This window comes from Salmo salar, chromosome 21 (assembly GCF_965601325.2).
Source record: "Salmo salar chromosome 21, fSalSal1, whole genome shotgun sequence".
Classification (NCBI taxonomy): domain Eukaryota; kingdom Metazoa; phylum Chordata; class Actinopteri; order Salmoniformes; family Salmonidae; genus Salmo; species Salmo salar.
In genome coordinates this window covers 19,833,925-19,852,119 of record NC_138311.1, presented here as the reverse complement: position 1 = coordinate 19,852,119, position 18,195 = coordinate 19,833,925, and the positions used below count along the sequence as shown (strand labels likewise).

Sequence of the window (18,195 nt, the reverse complement as noted above, 5' to 3'; positions counted from 1 at the left end):
CAGTTATGTTCATCCTCAATGTTTTATTTCTCTTTGTCACATGGTCAAAGCAAGAGTGTGAAAACAGTCTGGACAACCCCTCCCTCTCTCTGTCACCTCTCCCAGCTCTTACTGACACCTACCCATGAGCCCCCTCTTTCTATTTACTGTAACCAGCATCCACACCCCCTGAGCACAGACCAACATCAGACGTCGAAAAGTAGTTCAAATTTGGTCAGTCCGCCATGGCCCTGATTTAAATGTACACAGATGTCGTTTTTTGGGCCGTACACTGCCTTGATTCCAACATCTACAGACATTGGTTTTTGGTCCGGTCCAGACTGGCCATGATTTGGGCCAAACATATACGTCCATGATTAGTGACCGGACCAAATCACAGACATCTATGGTTTTACAAATTTGGACAGCACAGCAAAGTAGAGTACAATACTAGGGATTCAAATTTCGATCGATTTTGCTGCCGACTAACCGACCCTCACTAACCGGTCAACAAACGGTTCCATTTTTTCCAAACAGTAAAATGACGTGACCAACAGAAAACACTACGTATGCATATATGGAATGGCCGTTTTTCATTAAGAGCTTCGTGGTAACATAGCAAGCCTATTATATCGTCTTACAGTTCAAAAGGCTATAGATCATTATTGAACATGTAACTCCTGTAATGAAGCAACTAATAAAACAATAAAACAATTCAAACATTTGCCAAAATGCAATTCACAGGGAAAAACAGTTCTAAACTGAACAATGTGAGCGGTTCCATGTGACAAATATGAAAATCTCCATTAGAAACCTTTTCACCACTTCCGAACTAGTCAGATAAAGTTCTGCTCCCATTCATTTTCAACAGGGGTAAGCGGAGCAATGCGCAGGGGATTGTGGGAAGGTGAGTGGTGAGAACCCTGCTAGTGGAGTTCTAGCTCTGCTCTACTTTATGCAAATTGCACGTGGCCACCACTGTCGTTAACCAATCAGGTAAGGAGCAAATATTTGATTGAAAATCATCCGTTCATGAAACACAGTTCTGCCTGTCATTAGTGCCGGGCAAATAAAAACAAAGTATGATGGAGGACAGCAAATCAATCATTGCTGTGTCTGGTTTTCCAACTCTATATGAGGTCGCTTTGCTAGAATACAGAGACAAAATCAGAAGGCCAATGGCATGGAGGAGGATTGCAGAGATTTTTGATGATGAAGAGAAATTTACACAACAATGTTTGCTTGTGCTGCGACAGTAGTGATGTGCAGTATTGCGAAAGATTTGTTATTTCTGAACAACTCTTTTTTTCCCTCAGTGACTTGTTCATTTTAGTCATTCGTTTGACTTGCTGGCTGCCAGCAATTCATTCTCAGTCAGTAAAAATAGCCGAAACTTCCCATCACTACAAGCTAGCTATGAACCACAATCAACCTAAACCTCAAAACTGTGACAAAGCTACCATTTGTGAATGTGCTGACTAAATTAAATTGTGAAATTCACCCACCAAAGGATAGAAGTCGCCAGTAACACACACTATTACATTGTAAACGAAACATGAATTTCCCATGTAACATGCTACCAATTGGATTATGGTGATGGGTTCTAAACTTTGAATATTATGAATTCATAGTTATGCTAGAGAAATGAGGGGTGCCATATTCTAGGGTTTACACCAGAAGTTAATGGTTATCTGTAGGAGGAATGTATATGGTGTATGCAATTAAGCTTGGAATGTACTGAGTGCAGGGAAGACGATCACATGTGGCAGGCACTGATATGGGTAGAGAGCTGTGGATTAGTGATGAAGGGGGTCGAGGTCAGGTCATGTCACATTAGGGGAGAAGAAACAGTTTATTGCCAATATCACTTAACAAATGGTATCTTAACATTATGATTCTCATATATTACAGCTTATGGCTCTTTCATTATACCTGTGTCGTGACATTTATGATTTTACATTTTTAGTCATTTAGCAGACGCTCTTATCCAGAGCGATTTACAGTAGTGAATGCATACATTTCATACATTTTTTTTCTCCGTACTGGTCCCCCGTGGGAATCGAACCCACAACCCTGGCGTTGCAAACACCATGCTCTACCAACTGAGCCACACGGGACCTGATTATAGCTCACTTCCTGTAAAACACATAGGGCTACATATAAAATGCACATGAATGTGTACTTTGGGTAAAGGCAATAGTGGCTTTGACTTGCAAACATTGTTGTGCAGATCTCTCTTCACCCATCACCAATGTCTGCAATCCTCTATGACCTTCTTGGTTGTCTCTGTATTGTAAAAATCATGTTCAGCAAATTTAAAAAAAATGTAGAATTACAACGCTCCCCAAACCTATTTTCCTTTTTGACATTTTTTTTTATTAGCCTAATAATTGCCAACTCCTTATTTTGATTAACATTACTGTACCTACAATACAAGAGTTTAATTTGTACTAAACAATTTCATGTCACAAAAATAATGTAGGAAATATTTCTGGTTTATGGGTTAGCCGCATATACATTATCTACTGGTATCATTTTAAATTGAGAACATACAGTGCCTTCGCAAAGTATTCAGACACCTTGACTTTTTACACATTTTGTTACGTTATAGCCTTATTGTAAAAGGGATTAAAAAAAAATCCTCAGCAATCTACACACAATACCCCATAATGACAAAGCAAAAACCTATTTTTTTTAAATAAATTTGCTAAAATGTATAACAGAAAAAAACGTATTTACATAAGTATTCAGACCCTTTGCTATGAGACTCAAAATTGAGCTCAGGTGCATCCTGTTTCCATTGATCATCCTTGAGATGTTTCTACAACTTGGGAGTCCATCTGTGGTAAATTCAATTGATTGGACACGACCTGTGCCCCCTGTATATAGCCTCGCTACTGTGATTTTACTGCTGCTCTTAAATTATTTGTTATTTTTTACTTATCACTTATTTTCACATCCGGATGAAAACTGTGCCCAAAGTAAACTGCCTGTTACTCAGGCCCAGAAGCTAGGATATGCATATAATTGGTAGATTGGGATAGAAAACACTCTAAAGTTTCTAAAACTGTTAAAATAATGTCTGTGAGTATAACAAAACTGATATGGCAGGTAAATTTTATTTGTCACATGCGCCGAAACCAACAATGCAGTTAACTGTTGTATAAGGGCTTATAAGTAAGCATTTCACTGTAAGGTCTACACCTGTTGTATTCGGCGCATGTGACAAATAAAATTTGATTTGGAAAGGTACACACCGGTCTATATAAAAAGGTCCCAGATTTGACAGTGCATGTCAGAGCAAAAACCAAGCCATGAGGTCGAAGGAATTGTCCATAGATCCCCAAGACAGGATTGTGTCGAGGCACAGATCTGGGGAAGGGTACCAAAAAATGTCTACAGCATTGTTTTGTTTTTTAAACCTTTATTTAACTAGGGAAGTCAGTTAAGAACAAATTCTTATTTACAATGACGGCCTACATCAGCCAAACCCAGACGACACTGGGCCAATTGTGCGCGCCCTATGGGCCTCCCAATCACGGCCGGTTGTGATACAGCCTGGATTCGAACCAGGGTGTCTAGTGACGCCTCTAGCACTGAGATGCAGTGCCTTAGACCGCTGCGCCATTCGGGAGCATTGAAGGTCCCCAAGAACACAGTGGCCTCCATCATTCTTAAATAGAAGAAGTTTGGAACCACCAAGAGACTCTTCCTAGAGCTGGCCGCCCAGCCAAACTGAGACATCGGGGGAGAAAGCCCTTGGTCAGGGAGGTGACCAAGAACCCGATGGTCACTCTGACTGAGCTCCAAAGTTACTCTGTGGAGTTGGGAGAACCTTCCAGAAGGACCAACATTTCTACAGCACTCCACCAAGCAGGGCTTTATTGTAGAGTGGCCAGACGGAAGCCACTCAGTAAAAGGAACATGACAACCCGCTTGGAGTTTGCCAAAAGACACCCAAAGGACTCTCAGTCCATGAGAAACAAGATTCTCTGGTCTGACGAAACCAAGATTGAACTCTTTGGCCTGAATGCCAAGTGTCATGTCTGGAGGAAACCTGGCACCACCCCCATGGTGAAGCATGGTGGTGGCAGCATCATGGTGTGGGGATGCTTTTCAGCGGCAGGGACTGGGAGGCTAGTCAGGATCGAGAGAAAGATGAACAGAGCAAAAAACAGAGATCCTTGATGAAAACCTGCTCCAGAGTGCTCAGGACCTCAGACAGGGGTGAAGGTTCACCTTCTAACAGGACAACGACCCTAAGCACACAGCCAAGACAACACAGGAGTGACTTTGGGACAAGTCTCCAAATGTCCTTGAGTGGCCCAGCCAAAGCCCGGACTTGAACCAGATCGAACATCTCTGGAGAGGGCTGAAAGTAGCTGTGCAGCGCCGCTCTCCATCCTACCTGGCAGAGCTTGAGGGGATCAGCAGAGAAGAATGGAAGAAACTCCCCAAATACAGGTGTGCCAAACTTGTAGCGTTATACCCAAGAAGACTTGAGGCTGTAATCGCTGCCAAAGGCCCAACAAAGTACTGCGTAAAGGGTCTGAATACTTACAGTCCCCTGCAAAATTATTCATTCCCCTTGGCGTTTTTCCTATTTTGTTGCATTACAACCTGTAATTTAAATTAATTTTTATTTGGATTTCATGTAATGGACATACACAAAATAGTCCAAATTGGTGAAGTGAAAAAAATAAAAAAAATAACTTGTTTCAAAAAATCAAAAATAATAAATAACAGAAAAGTGGTTTGTGCATATGTATTCACCGCCTTTGCTATGAAGCCGCTAAATAAGATCTGGTAAAACAAATTACCTTCAGAATTCACATGAATGAATTAATTAAGTCCACCTGTGTGCAATCTAAGTGTCACATGATTTCAGTACACACACACACACACACACACACACACACCACACACACACCTGTTCTGAAAGGCCCCAGAGTCTGCAACACCACTAAGCAATGGGAAGCATCAAGTAAACAGCACCATGAAGACCAAGGATCTCTATAAAAAGGTCAGGGACAAAGTTGTGGCGAAGTACAGATCAGGGTTGGGTTATAAAAAAATATCAGAAACTTTGAACATCCCACAGAGCTCCATTATAAAAAAAAATTTAAGAATATGGCACCACAACAAACCTGCCAAGAGAGGGCCACCCACTAAAACTCATGGACCAGGCAAGGAAGGAATAAATCAGAGGGATCAAAGAGACCAAAGATAACCTTGAAGGAGCTGCAAAGCTCCTCAGCTGAGATTGGAGCATCTGTCCACTAAGCCATACACTCCACAGAGCTGGGCTTTACGGAAGAGTGGCCAGAAAAAAAGCCATTGCTTAAAGAAAAAAATAAGTAAACACATTTGGTGTTCACCAAAAGGCATGTGGGAGACTCCCCAAACATATGGAAGAAGGTACTCTGGTCAGATAAGACTAAAATGTAGCTTTTTGGCCATCATGGAAAACGCTATGTCTGGCACAAACCCAACACCTCTTATCACCCCGAGAACACAATCCCCACAGTGTAGCATGGTGGTGGCAGCATCATGCTGTGAGGATGTTTTTCCATCGACAGGGACTGGGAAACTGGTCCGAATTGAAGGAATGACGGATGGTGCTAAATACAGGGAAAATCTTGAGGGAAACCTGTTTCAGTTTTCCAGAGATTTGAGACTGGGACGGAGGTTCACCTTCCAGCAGGACAATGACACTAAGCATACTGTTGAAGCAACACTCAAGTGGTTTAAGGGGAAACATTTAAATGGCTTGGAATGGCCTAGTCAAAGCCAAGACCTCAATCCAATTGAGAATCTGTGGTATGACTTAAAGATTGCGGTACACCAACGGAACCCATCCAACTTGAAGGAGCTGGAGCAGTTTTGCCTTCAAGAATGGGCAAAAGTTCCAATGGCTAGATGTGTCAAGCTTATGGAGACATACCCCAAGAGACTTGCAGCTGTAATTGCTGCAAAAGGTGGCTCAACAAAGTATTGACTTGGGGGGGTGAAGTTACGCACACTCAAGTCGTTTTTTTGTCTTATTTCTTTCACAATATAAAATATTTTGCATCTTCAAAGTGGTAGGCATGTTGTGTAAATCAAATGATACAACACCCCCAAAAATATATTTTAATTCCAGGTTGTAAGGCAACAAAATAGGAAAAATGCCAAGGGGGGAATACTTTCACAAGCGACTGTATGTAAAATGTGATCTTTTTTTCATATTTTCTTTCAAAATGAATTTGCAAAACATTCTAAAAACCTGTTTTTGCTTTGTCATTATGGGGTATTGTATGTAGATCGATGAGGGAAAAATGATTTAATTTATTTTGAATAAGACCGTAACGTAACAAAATGTGGAAAAAGTCAAGCAGTCTGAAAACTTTCTAAATGTAACGTATGCAAATGATGATATTCAGGATACATCACCATGAAGAGAATGATATTCATATCCATAATTAATGCATTTCTGTTTAGTACAGATCATGGACCTCTGATGTAATTCCGTTACCTTAATTATGTTACCGGGTGTAAATCCACTTCACTTACTGTAGTTCAATATCAAAAATAGATTTTTTCAAACTCAAGGTGTCATGTCATAGGCGACACCCCATTCCGTCTGCAGGCATCTTTGAATCATAATTCAGAGCAGATATTTCAGAGTTTTAAGAAAACATGGTCGCATAAAAAAAACAGATTACTATATTTCTGTTACCAAACATTTCATCTGCACAGTTCTTCCAGTAAATGTGTTTTTGTGAAATGTGTGTAAATTGTTCAAAGTAGTCCAGAGTTGTATGGTTAGCTAAACTTTGAAATTCATGGTTTTTGTTTGGAATACATTTTAAAGTGAAAAACCTGAGTCTCAGCGTAACTTCAATACCATGGAATTGCCCTTGCTCAGACCTGAGTTGGATAATCAACAGATTAGGCACCAATCCATTGAAGTTAAAAGTAGCCTAATGTAAACTCACCCCATTCCGTACAAATGTGTGCAACCGCGACATTCAAACGAGGTTGCAAAGAAAACTAATGGGACTGTAGCAACTTTGTTGACTTCAAAATCTGGGGTGTGAACTACGTTTCTATTCAAGGGTTGATCGACATGGTAATGGCTCTATAGTATTGGAGAAAAGTTGAAAAAAACGGACCCTCCGTTACATCGTGACGTGTCATGCCGTAACGTACAGCACGCATAAAGCAACTATTTCTGTCTTACAATCTCTCTCCACCAGGTGTAGCACTTCTCTCATCATTTAAAAACAAGAAATGGACAGTGACGGGGGTAAGGGGGGATACCTAGTCATTTTTTACATCATCACTGCATGCGATCATGACTCTCAAAGCCGCTGTTTACTTCTGAAGATCACTTTAGCACCGCCCTAAAAACCCAATTCAAATTCAACACAAACCTTCAAATAGGTATGTAATGATACATTATATAAACTCTTTATAGTGTTTTATTTACATTTTAGAGGCGATAAGGTGATAAGTTGGACAGATCGAGTGAAAAAAAAGCAGTTTTCCCACACGACATATGTCCTTTTCACTATCACGCATTAGTTTCGCTACCCCACCCGCCATTTTTACAAAAGACCCGATGTAGCTCATTGCCTTGTTGAATTATGCAGAAACGGGCAGCGTGGAGCTCATGTCATTGATTTTGTTGGAAAGGGGAGAAATTGTGATTTACAATGGTATTGACATTACAGTTGATCTGGAAGTATTACGTTTTTGAGGTGCTAAAATAAGGTAAATTGTACGGACCAAGGCGATGTACAAAAGTGAGAGTTTACGTGGTATATATTTCCATAAATTAGGCTACGTATTTCATCGCTACTTCACAGCCAACCACAAATTCACATCTATTTACAATATGAAATATTTAGCAGAATTTTTTTTGGCTAAAATTCCAATATAAATAACTCTAAAGACCAAAGAAGCAAAAACATCAGTGGTGAGAAAAGAAAGAAAGAATAGGCTAGCCACGATGACATTGACCTCACTAGCTAGCCAGTGCTTTTATACCAATTGTCCACAGCCATTTTGAATAGGAAAAACCCTGTAGAACTAATCCTAGATGAGAGTTTTTAGCCTGCCATGTGACTCAGACCTCACAATACCACAACAGGAACTATCAGATTAGAGAATGATTCCCTTAACAGCTGTGTGTGTGTGTCTGCTAAACTTCAGTGCACCCATGGGGCTGCGATTTGAAAGGGTCATTACACAATATTTCCCTATGATTCAATCTGTTCATCTCGCTCTTTTTCCACTCTCTTTCTCAGTCGTGACTCAGAATGTCTAGCCCTCTTTCTAGATTGGGAGGGCTTTGATCCAGCTGAACACAATTACCCCAACCTCCTGATGGTGGCAGGCACACACACTAGTGATATGCGGGTTGACCCATAACCCACAGTCTCTGCGGATAACCACACGGTGGACGGGTTCAGGGTTATTAAATATTGTTGAATAAAGAGAAATAATACCTTTAAAATAAATCCATAAATGGATCATTGTGCAATTTAGGCTACATTGAGGTTTTACTTTCATTATTTTAGGCTATCTGGTATTACTGTATAAGCCTAAACTTCATGGCTTTAAAAGGGATACACTTTAGTAAGTAAAGCTAAGCAAAGAGATGTATTCAAGCCACTAATACTAAACGTGTATTTAACACAACATCTATATTTTGTATTTTGATCGTCGACAAGGTTTATTTGGAGGTTTGGTCAGCGCCATTTTAAAATGCCATAGTAACGACTGACGCCAGTGCGTCACTGGCTGGAATCAGCAAATTGTCTGTGGTATTGAGTTTTCGCGCAGACAGTGAATCGAAGAGAGTGAGGTCAAGTGTGGACAACGAAGATGGCAACAAGCAGTAATTCAAACATGAACTGTATAGCGCCAGGCTGTATGAATTGGCTCCCAAAAAAATCCATCGGATGCCCAAGGATGCACAACTTTTGAAGAAGTGGCTCCACGTCCTTTAGAAGCTCCACTGGATATCATAAGGTGAATCCACCAATTTGTAAGTCGCTCTGGATAAGAGCGTCTGCTAAATGACTTAAATGTAAATGTAGAAGGACGTGCCAGCTCGAGCTAGTAGGATCTGCAGACAGCACTTCGCGGAGGCAGACTGGGAGTTTCCGAATGGAAACGAGTCATAGGCCTACGTTGAAGCCCTCTTCTTGCGCCTCCATTTGACATTGAGGGTTATGGTGTAGGGGTTACCGACCGACCATCATCAACATCGTAAGAACGACTGAACGGAGGAGGCAACGCGAGTCAATGCAATGGAGCCTGAGGTAACGCTAACCGGTCATGACTGTTGTTGACTAGGCTAGCATTAGACACTTAACAACTATGTTGCAACTCAAGTTCAAGGTAACTAGCTAATTGTGTAACACCCCCAGCAAATAACACCAGCAAGCAACTCAACTGCAACTAAAATTGCAACACAGTTTCTCCGTGTACCCCTGTTATTAGGTAGTTACTGTAGCTAGCTTCCACCTCAGATAGTCAAGTACTGTAATACATTTTGTTGACATATTTATTTTTTTAATGTTAGCTCCTCCTCATTTAGCTAGACTGAAGTTGACACAGCTTCTTTTTTTATTTTATTTAACTAGTTAAGTCAGTTAAGAACACATTATTATTTACAATGACTGGTGTTAGACCTTATTGACTATTCTGATTTAATCTTCGAAGATAGACTTTTATAAAAGCCTAAGAAGTGTTAGGGTTGAACTGGCTATTTGTATGCATAACTTATATAATATACTGGGGAAGCTATGCTACAATGTTAAGTATATAAACTATGGATAAATCAACTGCTGAAGACAAGAAGAACTACAACCGGCAACAGGAAGTGCGTCACGACGCTGGGACCAGCCTGCACGCCGACGTTAGGAGGAGCAAGTTTAAACTACGCTCCTCCTCCCTCTGACAGGCCAGCATTGAGCGGGAACTATCTCTGTCAGAGTATAAAAGAGAGAACAATAGAATGTGACGCTCTCTTCTCTGTTTGCCCTGCGAGGTAAAACAGCGAGACCGTATATATACGAACCACCCATTTACTACACACGTGTTTGCATTAATTAAAGTACAAATAAATCAGAAGTTACTATGTGCTGACTATTTTGTTCTGATACCAGAAACGAACTGTCGTAACTTTAACAGAAGACAAAACTTCGATACAGTGGAACATGAGTTTCTATTTCTCTCCCTTGAGAAATTTGTTTTTGGGGAATTATTTTGTAGTACTATTAAATTAAAGCATGGCACTTCTAGATTTGATTTGAAAAGAGGAATTAGGCAAGGTTGCCCAATTTCACATTACGTCTTCTTGCTTGCAACCCAACTTCTTACAAGTTCTGTTAAATCTAGTGATATAAAAAGGATCTCTATTGCTGACAGAGATATCATAAGTCAGCTTGCAGATGACACAACCCTCTTTTTGAAAGATGCTGACCAGATTCCTAGAGCAGTCGATGTGATAAATATATTTTCCAAAGCAATCTGGTCTTTGCCTGAACCTTAATAAGTGTACATTGTTTGCTGTTAAAGACCGTGTGATACCCTCTATATGCAATATTCCAGTCAAGAAAAAAGTAACATACCTTGGGATTACCATATCTAAGGAAAGATGCTCATTAAATGTTATACCTATTATTGAAAAAAACAAAGAGAAGTTGAACCATTGGTTGCAGAGGGATTTATCCTTGAAAGGTCGAGTATTGCTTTCTAAAGCTGAAGGTATCTCCTGGCCTACTTATGCAGCCCACGATTTTTCCAGATGAAGTTGAAAAGCACCTGGTCAACCGCTTTACCCATTTTGTTGTCAAGATATATCTTGACAACAAAATAGGTAAAGCGGTTGACCAGGTGCTTTTCAACTTCATCTGGAAAAATCGTACACATTATATTAGGACATCTGTCGTTATGAACTCATATGAATATGGTGGTCTCAATTTTCTTTTTTTGGATTTTCCTACTTTGAATAATACTTAAGATAAATTGGACTAAACATTTTTTAAAGAATCCTACTTCAATTTGGAATTTCCTCCCTCATATCTTCTGTTTTGGTGGCCTCAATTTTGTTACTTTGTAACTAACTATAACATTGATAAGATTCCTGCAAAATGATCTGCTTTTCATAGACAAGTATTCTTAGCGTGGTCGTTAATATATAAACATAATTTTTCCCCGCATAGGTATTTCACTTGGAACAATAAGGACATTTTGTATAGAAACAAGTCTTTATTTTTTAAGAACTGGTTCAATAATCATATCCTACTGGTGAGTCAACTTTTTAAATGCAGAAGGATTGTTACTCAATTATGAGGAATTTTTATCTCGTTACAATATCCCTGTAACACCTAGAGAGTTCGCCATAGTCTTTGATGCTATTTCATCTGGAACTCTCATGTATGTTATTTAGAGGTGTAGCCAGACCTCACCTTCTTGACCTACCCTCGCATAATCCAGTTGACTCTCCAATAGGGAAAATATGTTTCTCCTTGGTCCCTCAGAACAACAGATCTATACATGCTTTATTTCAAAGGGATATTGTATCCATTCCTTATGTCACAAGTTACTGGAATACATTGGTCACTAATATCTGTTGGAAAAAAGTCTGGTTATTACCACACAAATACTTGCTTCTTAACAAGGTCAAAGAGGTCTCTTTCAGAATGATCCATAAGTATTACCCTGCAAATCATTACCTGAAGAAACTCAAAAAATACATTAACATTGATTGTACTTTTTGTGTTGAGCATCCAGAAATCGTTTCACATTTATTTTGGCATTGTCTACACGTAAAACAATTTTGGAAAGATATTCACAATTGTTAATATTCTTGATGACTTTTGTTTTTTATGGGAGAATGTGCTGCTCGGTTTCCTTAACCATAAAGAAAAACAATTTTACCTCCATAAATCTGATTGTGCTAACGGCAAAATGTCATATTCATAAATGTATGTTCGCTAATAAAAAAACACTTGTGTTTTCTATAAGGAATTCGAGCAATATATTAAGACCATTCTGCATTCTTCTAATAAGAAAGCTGTTAAAACAATCAATATGTGTGCATCTTTTAAGATCTTTGTATAATCTGTAATTTGGTGTACCCCCTAGCATATGTTATCATTGTCTGTTTGTATACTTCTTGTATGTATACTGATTTCTTTAATTTTTTTTATGTTAAAAAAATAAATAAAAAAAAGGCCTAGCTAGTGCTGTATCACATTAGTGGATACTTACACTGCTCTCAGGGCAGGTCTGTCGGTTTTGACAAGCAGAAGTGACTTTTCGTGGCAGGTTACGAGAATTAGGTTAAAGTTAGCTAAAGGGTTAGCTAAAATTGTCCATAACTGCCCTAAAACCAGTCTTGGTTTCCACTACATAATAGTTCACGCCATCACCAAAACGGAATATTTAGCTACTATAGCTAGCTAACGTTACCTATTAGAAAGCAAGACACGACAATATGGAGCAAGCATTAGCTAGCTACTTACCATTGGTTATTGTGAGAGACCAGATGAGAACGAGAGCAAAACCCACGTTCATGATGAATAATTATTATTTAGCAAGGAATCCAACCGTACGTTTGCTCAAGCTGCCTTCACAAATCGTTCATTTCACCAGTTGTTGTGATTGCTGCCTAGGTCTACTTTACCGTTCTTCCAGCAGCAGGATATTATGCTGGCAACACATGGCAGATTTGTTTTCTTCAAAATAAGAGTCTCACTGCAAAAACACGCTAAACTTTGGGAATATCTTTTTTTTTTTAACACTAATGTAGTACAGCTGTTTTTCACAGCATTGCGACCACCTTTGAAAAAAATAAAAAGTTCACACAAATACTGGTATGTTGAAAGCTATTGTGTAGGCTATATTTAAATTAATACACTTTTAATACAATACTAATATATGTTATTGGAATTACTCAAGACTTACTGCAAGACCTAAATTAGTCTCTTGTGCTGGGCAAGGGGTTTAATACAGAGTAATGACTTCTTACTCCACCCACTCCATTCACTGCAATACAATACACGGTATATGGGATACTTAAAATCAAATCAAATTTAATTCTCACATACACGGTATTGTGAAATGCTTGTGTTTCTAGCTCCAACGTGCAGTAATATCTAGCAATTCACAACAATACACACAACCTAAAAGGAAAATAATGGAATGGAATATATAAATATTAGGATGAGCAATGTCAGAGGGGCATAGACTAAATACAGTAGAATAGAATACAGTATATACATATGAGATGAGTAAAGGAAAATATGTAAACATTATTAAAGTGACTAATGTTCCTTTATTAAAATTGCCTGTGATTTCAAGTCTAAGTATATGGGGTAGCAGCCTCTAAGGTGCAGGGTTACGTAACCTGGTGGAAACCACCTAGTGATGTTTACTTAACAGTCTGATGGCCTTGAGATAGAAGCTGTTTTTCAGTCTCTCGGTCCCAGCTTTGATGCACCTGTACTGACCTCGCCTTCTGGATGATAACGGGGTGAACAGGCAGTAGCTCGGGTGGTTGTTGTCCTTGATGATCTTTGCGATGGCGATTGCATTGTCTGTGGATCTATTGGGGGCGGTAAGCAAATTGAAGTTGGCTTGTAGAGAACTATTCTACCCGTCTCAGCTAGTGGGGTGGGAAATACTCAGTAGGTTCTCTACTAACCAAATATGTGTAGTTTTGGAGGGGGACTGTGTCACATGGCCTGCTGATGGCTTTTCACTCTGCCCTCTTTATAGCGCCCAATGCAATACACTGTTATAGACTGTGCATGGGATACATATTGGCTTGTAGAAATAACTTTTCTATCTGTCTCAGCTAAAGTGGGGTGGGAAATACTCAGTAGGGTCTCTTCTAACCAAATGTGGTTAGTTTTGGAGGGAGACTAGTTCGTACATTTTCATCAACACAGCTTTAAATGACCTGGTACGATCCCTGTGCCTGAAATTGATACACACAACAACAAAAGGCGATTTTAGCATGTAAATCTTGGTAAAAAAAATAAAAAATAAAAATGTGGGATGCATGCCAGCAAAGCCACTACACAACACTAAACAATACATTCATTGCACGATAACGGTGACAAACGGTGCCCGTCAATCTTTTAGGGCTTTCATAAAGCTGTCCCAACAGCAGAGCTTTCTTTTCACCATGGAGTGAATCCTTACCACTGCTACATCTGGCTATCAGCAGAATCTTGTGAACCTTTGCAGCGAAACAGTTAATTCAGCCTCATTTACTGTCTTTTTAAAAAACATAGGTGATATGGCTGACTTGCTTAAACAAATGTGGTTTCTACTGACAATTGAGATGTACAAACTATGGCATAAGGGGACGACAAGCGGATAAGAGGCAATCCGTAATTTCGATTAAGACAATTTCGATTAGGACATAGTCAATATAACTATTTGTTCAGCACTTTTGAAATGTACAGCGACAGAATTCAGAACATGGGCCGTTCTTACAGTATTCTCCCTGTACACCAAGTCAAAACCGTAGGATAAATAAAGGGGGCATAAGCAGACAATGAAAGCTCTTACAATATTCAATGATGACGTTTCTTTAAAACAGGCTATAGGCTACATGTGCACCACCAACAGCTAACAGCTTACTACACAACATACAATTTGTATTACTTTCTTAGCTACAGTATACATTATCTCCCTGGCATATTACAGAATTTATGCAGCAGCATACAAGACATTTTTGGACTCACCTTGTTGTGCTGTTCTCACATGAACAGGAAGATGGTGCGGCGGTTCTTCGTGGGAAAACTTTGTCATCAAATTTTGTCATCAAAGTCTGGCATTCTCTGGATTTATGATGCTTTCAAGAGAACTGGGAACTCAGAAAAAACAAGGTTGAATCATGACGTCAGGGATCTTCAGGTTGGAGCTCTAGAAAGAGGCCCGAGTTCCTGACTTGGAATTCTGAGTCGGATGACCGTTCGGAGCTCGTTTTTTCCTGAGTTCCCAGTTGTCTTGAACTCACTGAGACTTCCCAGTTCTGAGTATCCAGTTGTTTTGAAAGCGGCAGAAGTCATGGTGGATTGACAGCATGGCCAATGTTGAAGGTTTATCGTTTTAAGCTTTGAAAAGCGACCCTTAAACCCAGACTTGGACCACACACCCACTCCACTGAATAGCAGGCTACTGATTGCTTTGCAACGCTTGCAGTTAGCCACTGATTCCTTCCAAACTACTCATTGTTGAATTTGTGATTTCCAACTTGTTGTGCAAATGTTTATGTCCAATGGCCGATGAGCACCGATACATTTTATGTATCATTTCTCTATAATTATATGAATCTATAATTTATTTTCATGTGACAAAATTTGAAAAGAACTTGCCAGTAGAATGTCGACTTCATTCATAATGAGGACTGCTAGCTTGCTAGCTAAGATTTTGAAAGTATGATGTTGACTTGATCAGTCCAATCAAAGCTACGGTAGATAAAAAGTGATTTGACACATTTTATCTGTGGCCAATGACCTTGAGCCTTCTTGGATGTGCACTTCTAGTGTAACTCTATGGCAGCACACCAGCGGGCTTGAATTTTTGAGCTCTCACTGTATTACAAGAGAAAACAAGGCTACAAGTCTAACATTACACAGTTTAATAAAATTTTCAGAACAAGAATGGAAAACATTAATCATAAGTAATAAGCCTCTATGTGTTGCTTTTCAATCAAGTTTAGCAGTATGTGGGATGCTTGTAGTGAAGTGAATTCTTTGATGCCTCTTTCAGAAATATGACTTGGTTCAAATATTCATTTTTTTAACCCTGGCTATAGATGACTTTCTTGCACTGACTGCAATTTTGAGAGCATAAACTGTAAATGTGGAGGAGATCAGTGGCTAGTACATTTACAGGTAGCATTTCCTTCACAAATGATTCTATAATATCACACATTGCCGTTTTGAAGTCTCTGAAGCAATGGTTGTGAAGTCTGTCCTGTTTTCACTGCATCCAACTGTGAAATTACTTTGCTGATTTGGACTCATACGGTTTGCTTTAAAGCTGCACTATGCAGAAATCTCTCCGCCATTTCCTGGTTGCTATAATTGTAATAGTTCACCTAATTTCAGTTTGTGACAAAACAAGAAAGTATAGTGTAGAGAATCATTCTACCATTTAAACCACTGTGAAATATATTTTCCATAACCCCAAAATGTTGTTTGATGCTGGTGCCCAAAAGTAAAAGTTGCAAAAACAAAACTTTAGAAAAGGAAGCATAGAAATAGCATACATGGAACAGATCTACCGCTTACATGCTGACCACACCGCTCATGGGTTTATGTGCCTAAAAACCAATGAGGAGATGGGAGAGGCGGGACTTGCTGCATGTCAAGCATCACAAATAGAACTAAGTTCTATTTTAGCGCTTGGCTATGCAGACGCTCGTTGACACACGCGAGCAGTGTGGGTGCAATGATTGAATAACATGTATACGTACATTTATTTTGCAACACGCGAGCAGTGTGGTCAGCATGTTAGACTTGCTTTCAATGAGAATGACAGATCTGTCACATTTCTATGTGAATTTGGTCAGGTCTTCCAAGAGTTACATAGTGCAGCTTTGAGTAATCTTCTACCAGTAAACATCCTCTTTCTACGATTCTGTGAAAGAGGATGTTTTCTTCAGAAATGTGAAAACAGGAAAGGCTTTATTTACCCTCAAGATGATTGGGAAAATAATGAAATGGAGTAATATCAATGTTTGAATCTGACTCACAGGACTGTACTTGCTCACTGGTAGATATTCTGTAAAGGCCATCATTACATAACTCATAAAAATATATAACTCCTGCTGTGTCAATGTTTGTAGATTCTATACACTCTTAGAAAAAAGGGTTTCAAAAGGGTTCTTCGGCTGTCCCCATAGAACAACCCTTTTGGGTTCCAGGTAGAACCCTTTTTGGGATCCAGGTAGAACCCGGAGGGAGGAGGTATCAGGGGATGGAGTAGGCAGGTGGGCGTAAAGGGTTCTGCATGGAACCAAAAAGGTTCTAGATAGCACCTTTTTTTCCCCCCCTAAGAGTGTAGAGATGATCTCTATAGAGAATCTCGAGAGTAAAATATAAGCTGTGCCCAATGTCCTTTTTTGGAGTTTACCCCTGAATGACAGATTACTCAGTCACTAGGTCAACCTCTCATTGCCAACTGCTGGAGATCAATAAAGCGAGATGGGGATACAGGGTTTTATATTACATTGGTGTCTTTTGACCTTACACAAGAAACATAAAATACAAGAATATCTGGAGTGCTGGTCCAAATTGTACTGTTGCACATTTACTGAATGTGTGTGGTGCTTCTCCCTTTGTAATAATTTGCCGGAAAATAATGTCTAGCATGCTTGTTATGTTTTGTGGAATGCTAAACATTGAAGTTTCTAATAAGACAAAGTCCAAATAATACATCGCTTGTATTTTCTCACAAATTACCATTTGGAGAGATGGGTTATGATCCATGAATTAGTCCAAAACCCAAAGTCCAAGAGGGAAACCTATATGGATTGATTGTGACCAGGGTGGGTTTATGAAAATCGTTGGAAGGTATGCATAATTTGAGTACTATAAATCAAATCAATTCAAAGTTTATTTGTCATGTACGCTGAATACAACAGGTGTAGACCTTACAGTGAAATGCTTACTTACAGGCTCTAACCAATAGGGCAAAAAAGGTATTAGGTGAACAATAGGTAAGTAAAGAAATAAAACAACAGTAAAAAGACAGGCTATATACAGTAGCGAGGCTATAAAAGTAGCGAGGCTACATACAGACACCGGTTAGTCAGGCTGATTGAGGTAGTATGTACATGTAGATATGGTTAAAGTGACTATGGATATATGATGAACAGAGAGTAGCAGTAGCGTAAAAAGAGGGGTTGGCGGGTGGTGGGTGGGACACAATGCAGATAGCCCGGTTAGCCAATGTGCGGGAGCACTGGTTAGTCGGCCCAATTGAGGTAGTATGTACATGAATGTATAGTTAAAGTGACTATGCATATATGATAAACAGAGAGTAGCAGCAGCGTAAAAAGAGGGGTTGGGGGGGGGGGGGGGGCACACAATGCAAATAGTCCAGGTAGCCATTTGATTACCTGTTCAGAAGTCTTATGGCTTGGGGGTAAAAACTGTTGAGAAGCCTTTTTGTCCTAGACTTGGCACTCCGGTA

General features: G+C 39.5%; 1 protein-coding gene across 1 annotated transcript in view; it reads right to left on the bottom strand.

Annotated features, from left to right (window-relative positions):
* Positions 1-12,706, bottom strand: part of LOC106581895 (interferon alpha/beta receptor 1a) — a 37,661-nt gene extending 24,955 nt beyond the window's left edge. The window contains exon 1 of the mRNA XM_014164331.3: positions 12,504-12,706. Within this exon, the coding sequence (XP_014019806.3) occupies positions 12,504-12,555 (52 nt within the window). The 5' untranslated portion in view covers positions 12,556-12,706. The remainder of the gene's footprint in view (positions 1-12,503) is intronic.
* Between the last annotated feature and the right edge of the window lie 5,489 nt (positions 12,707-18,195).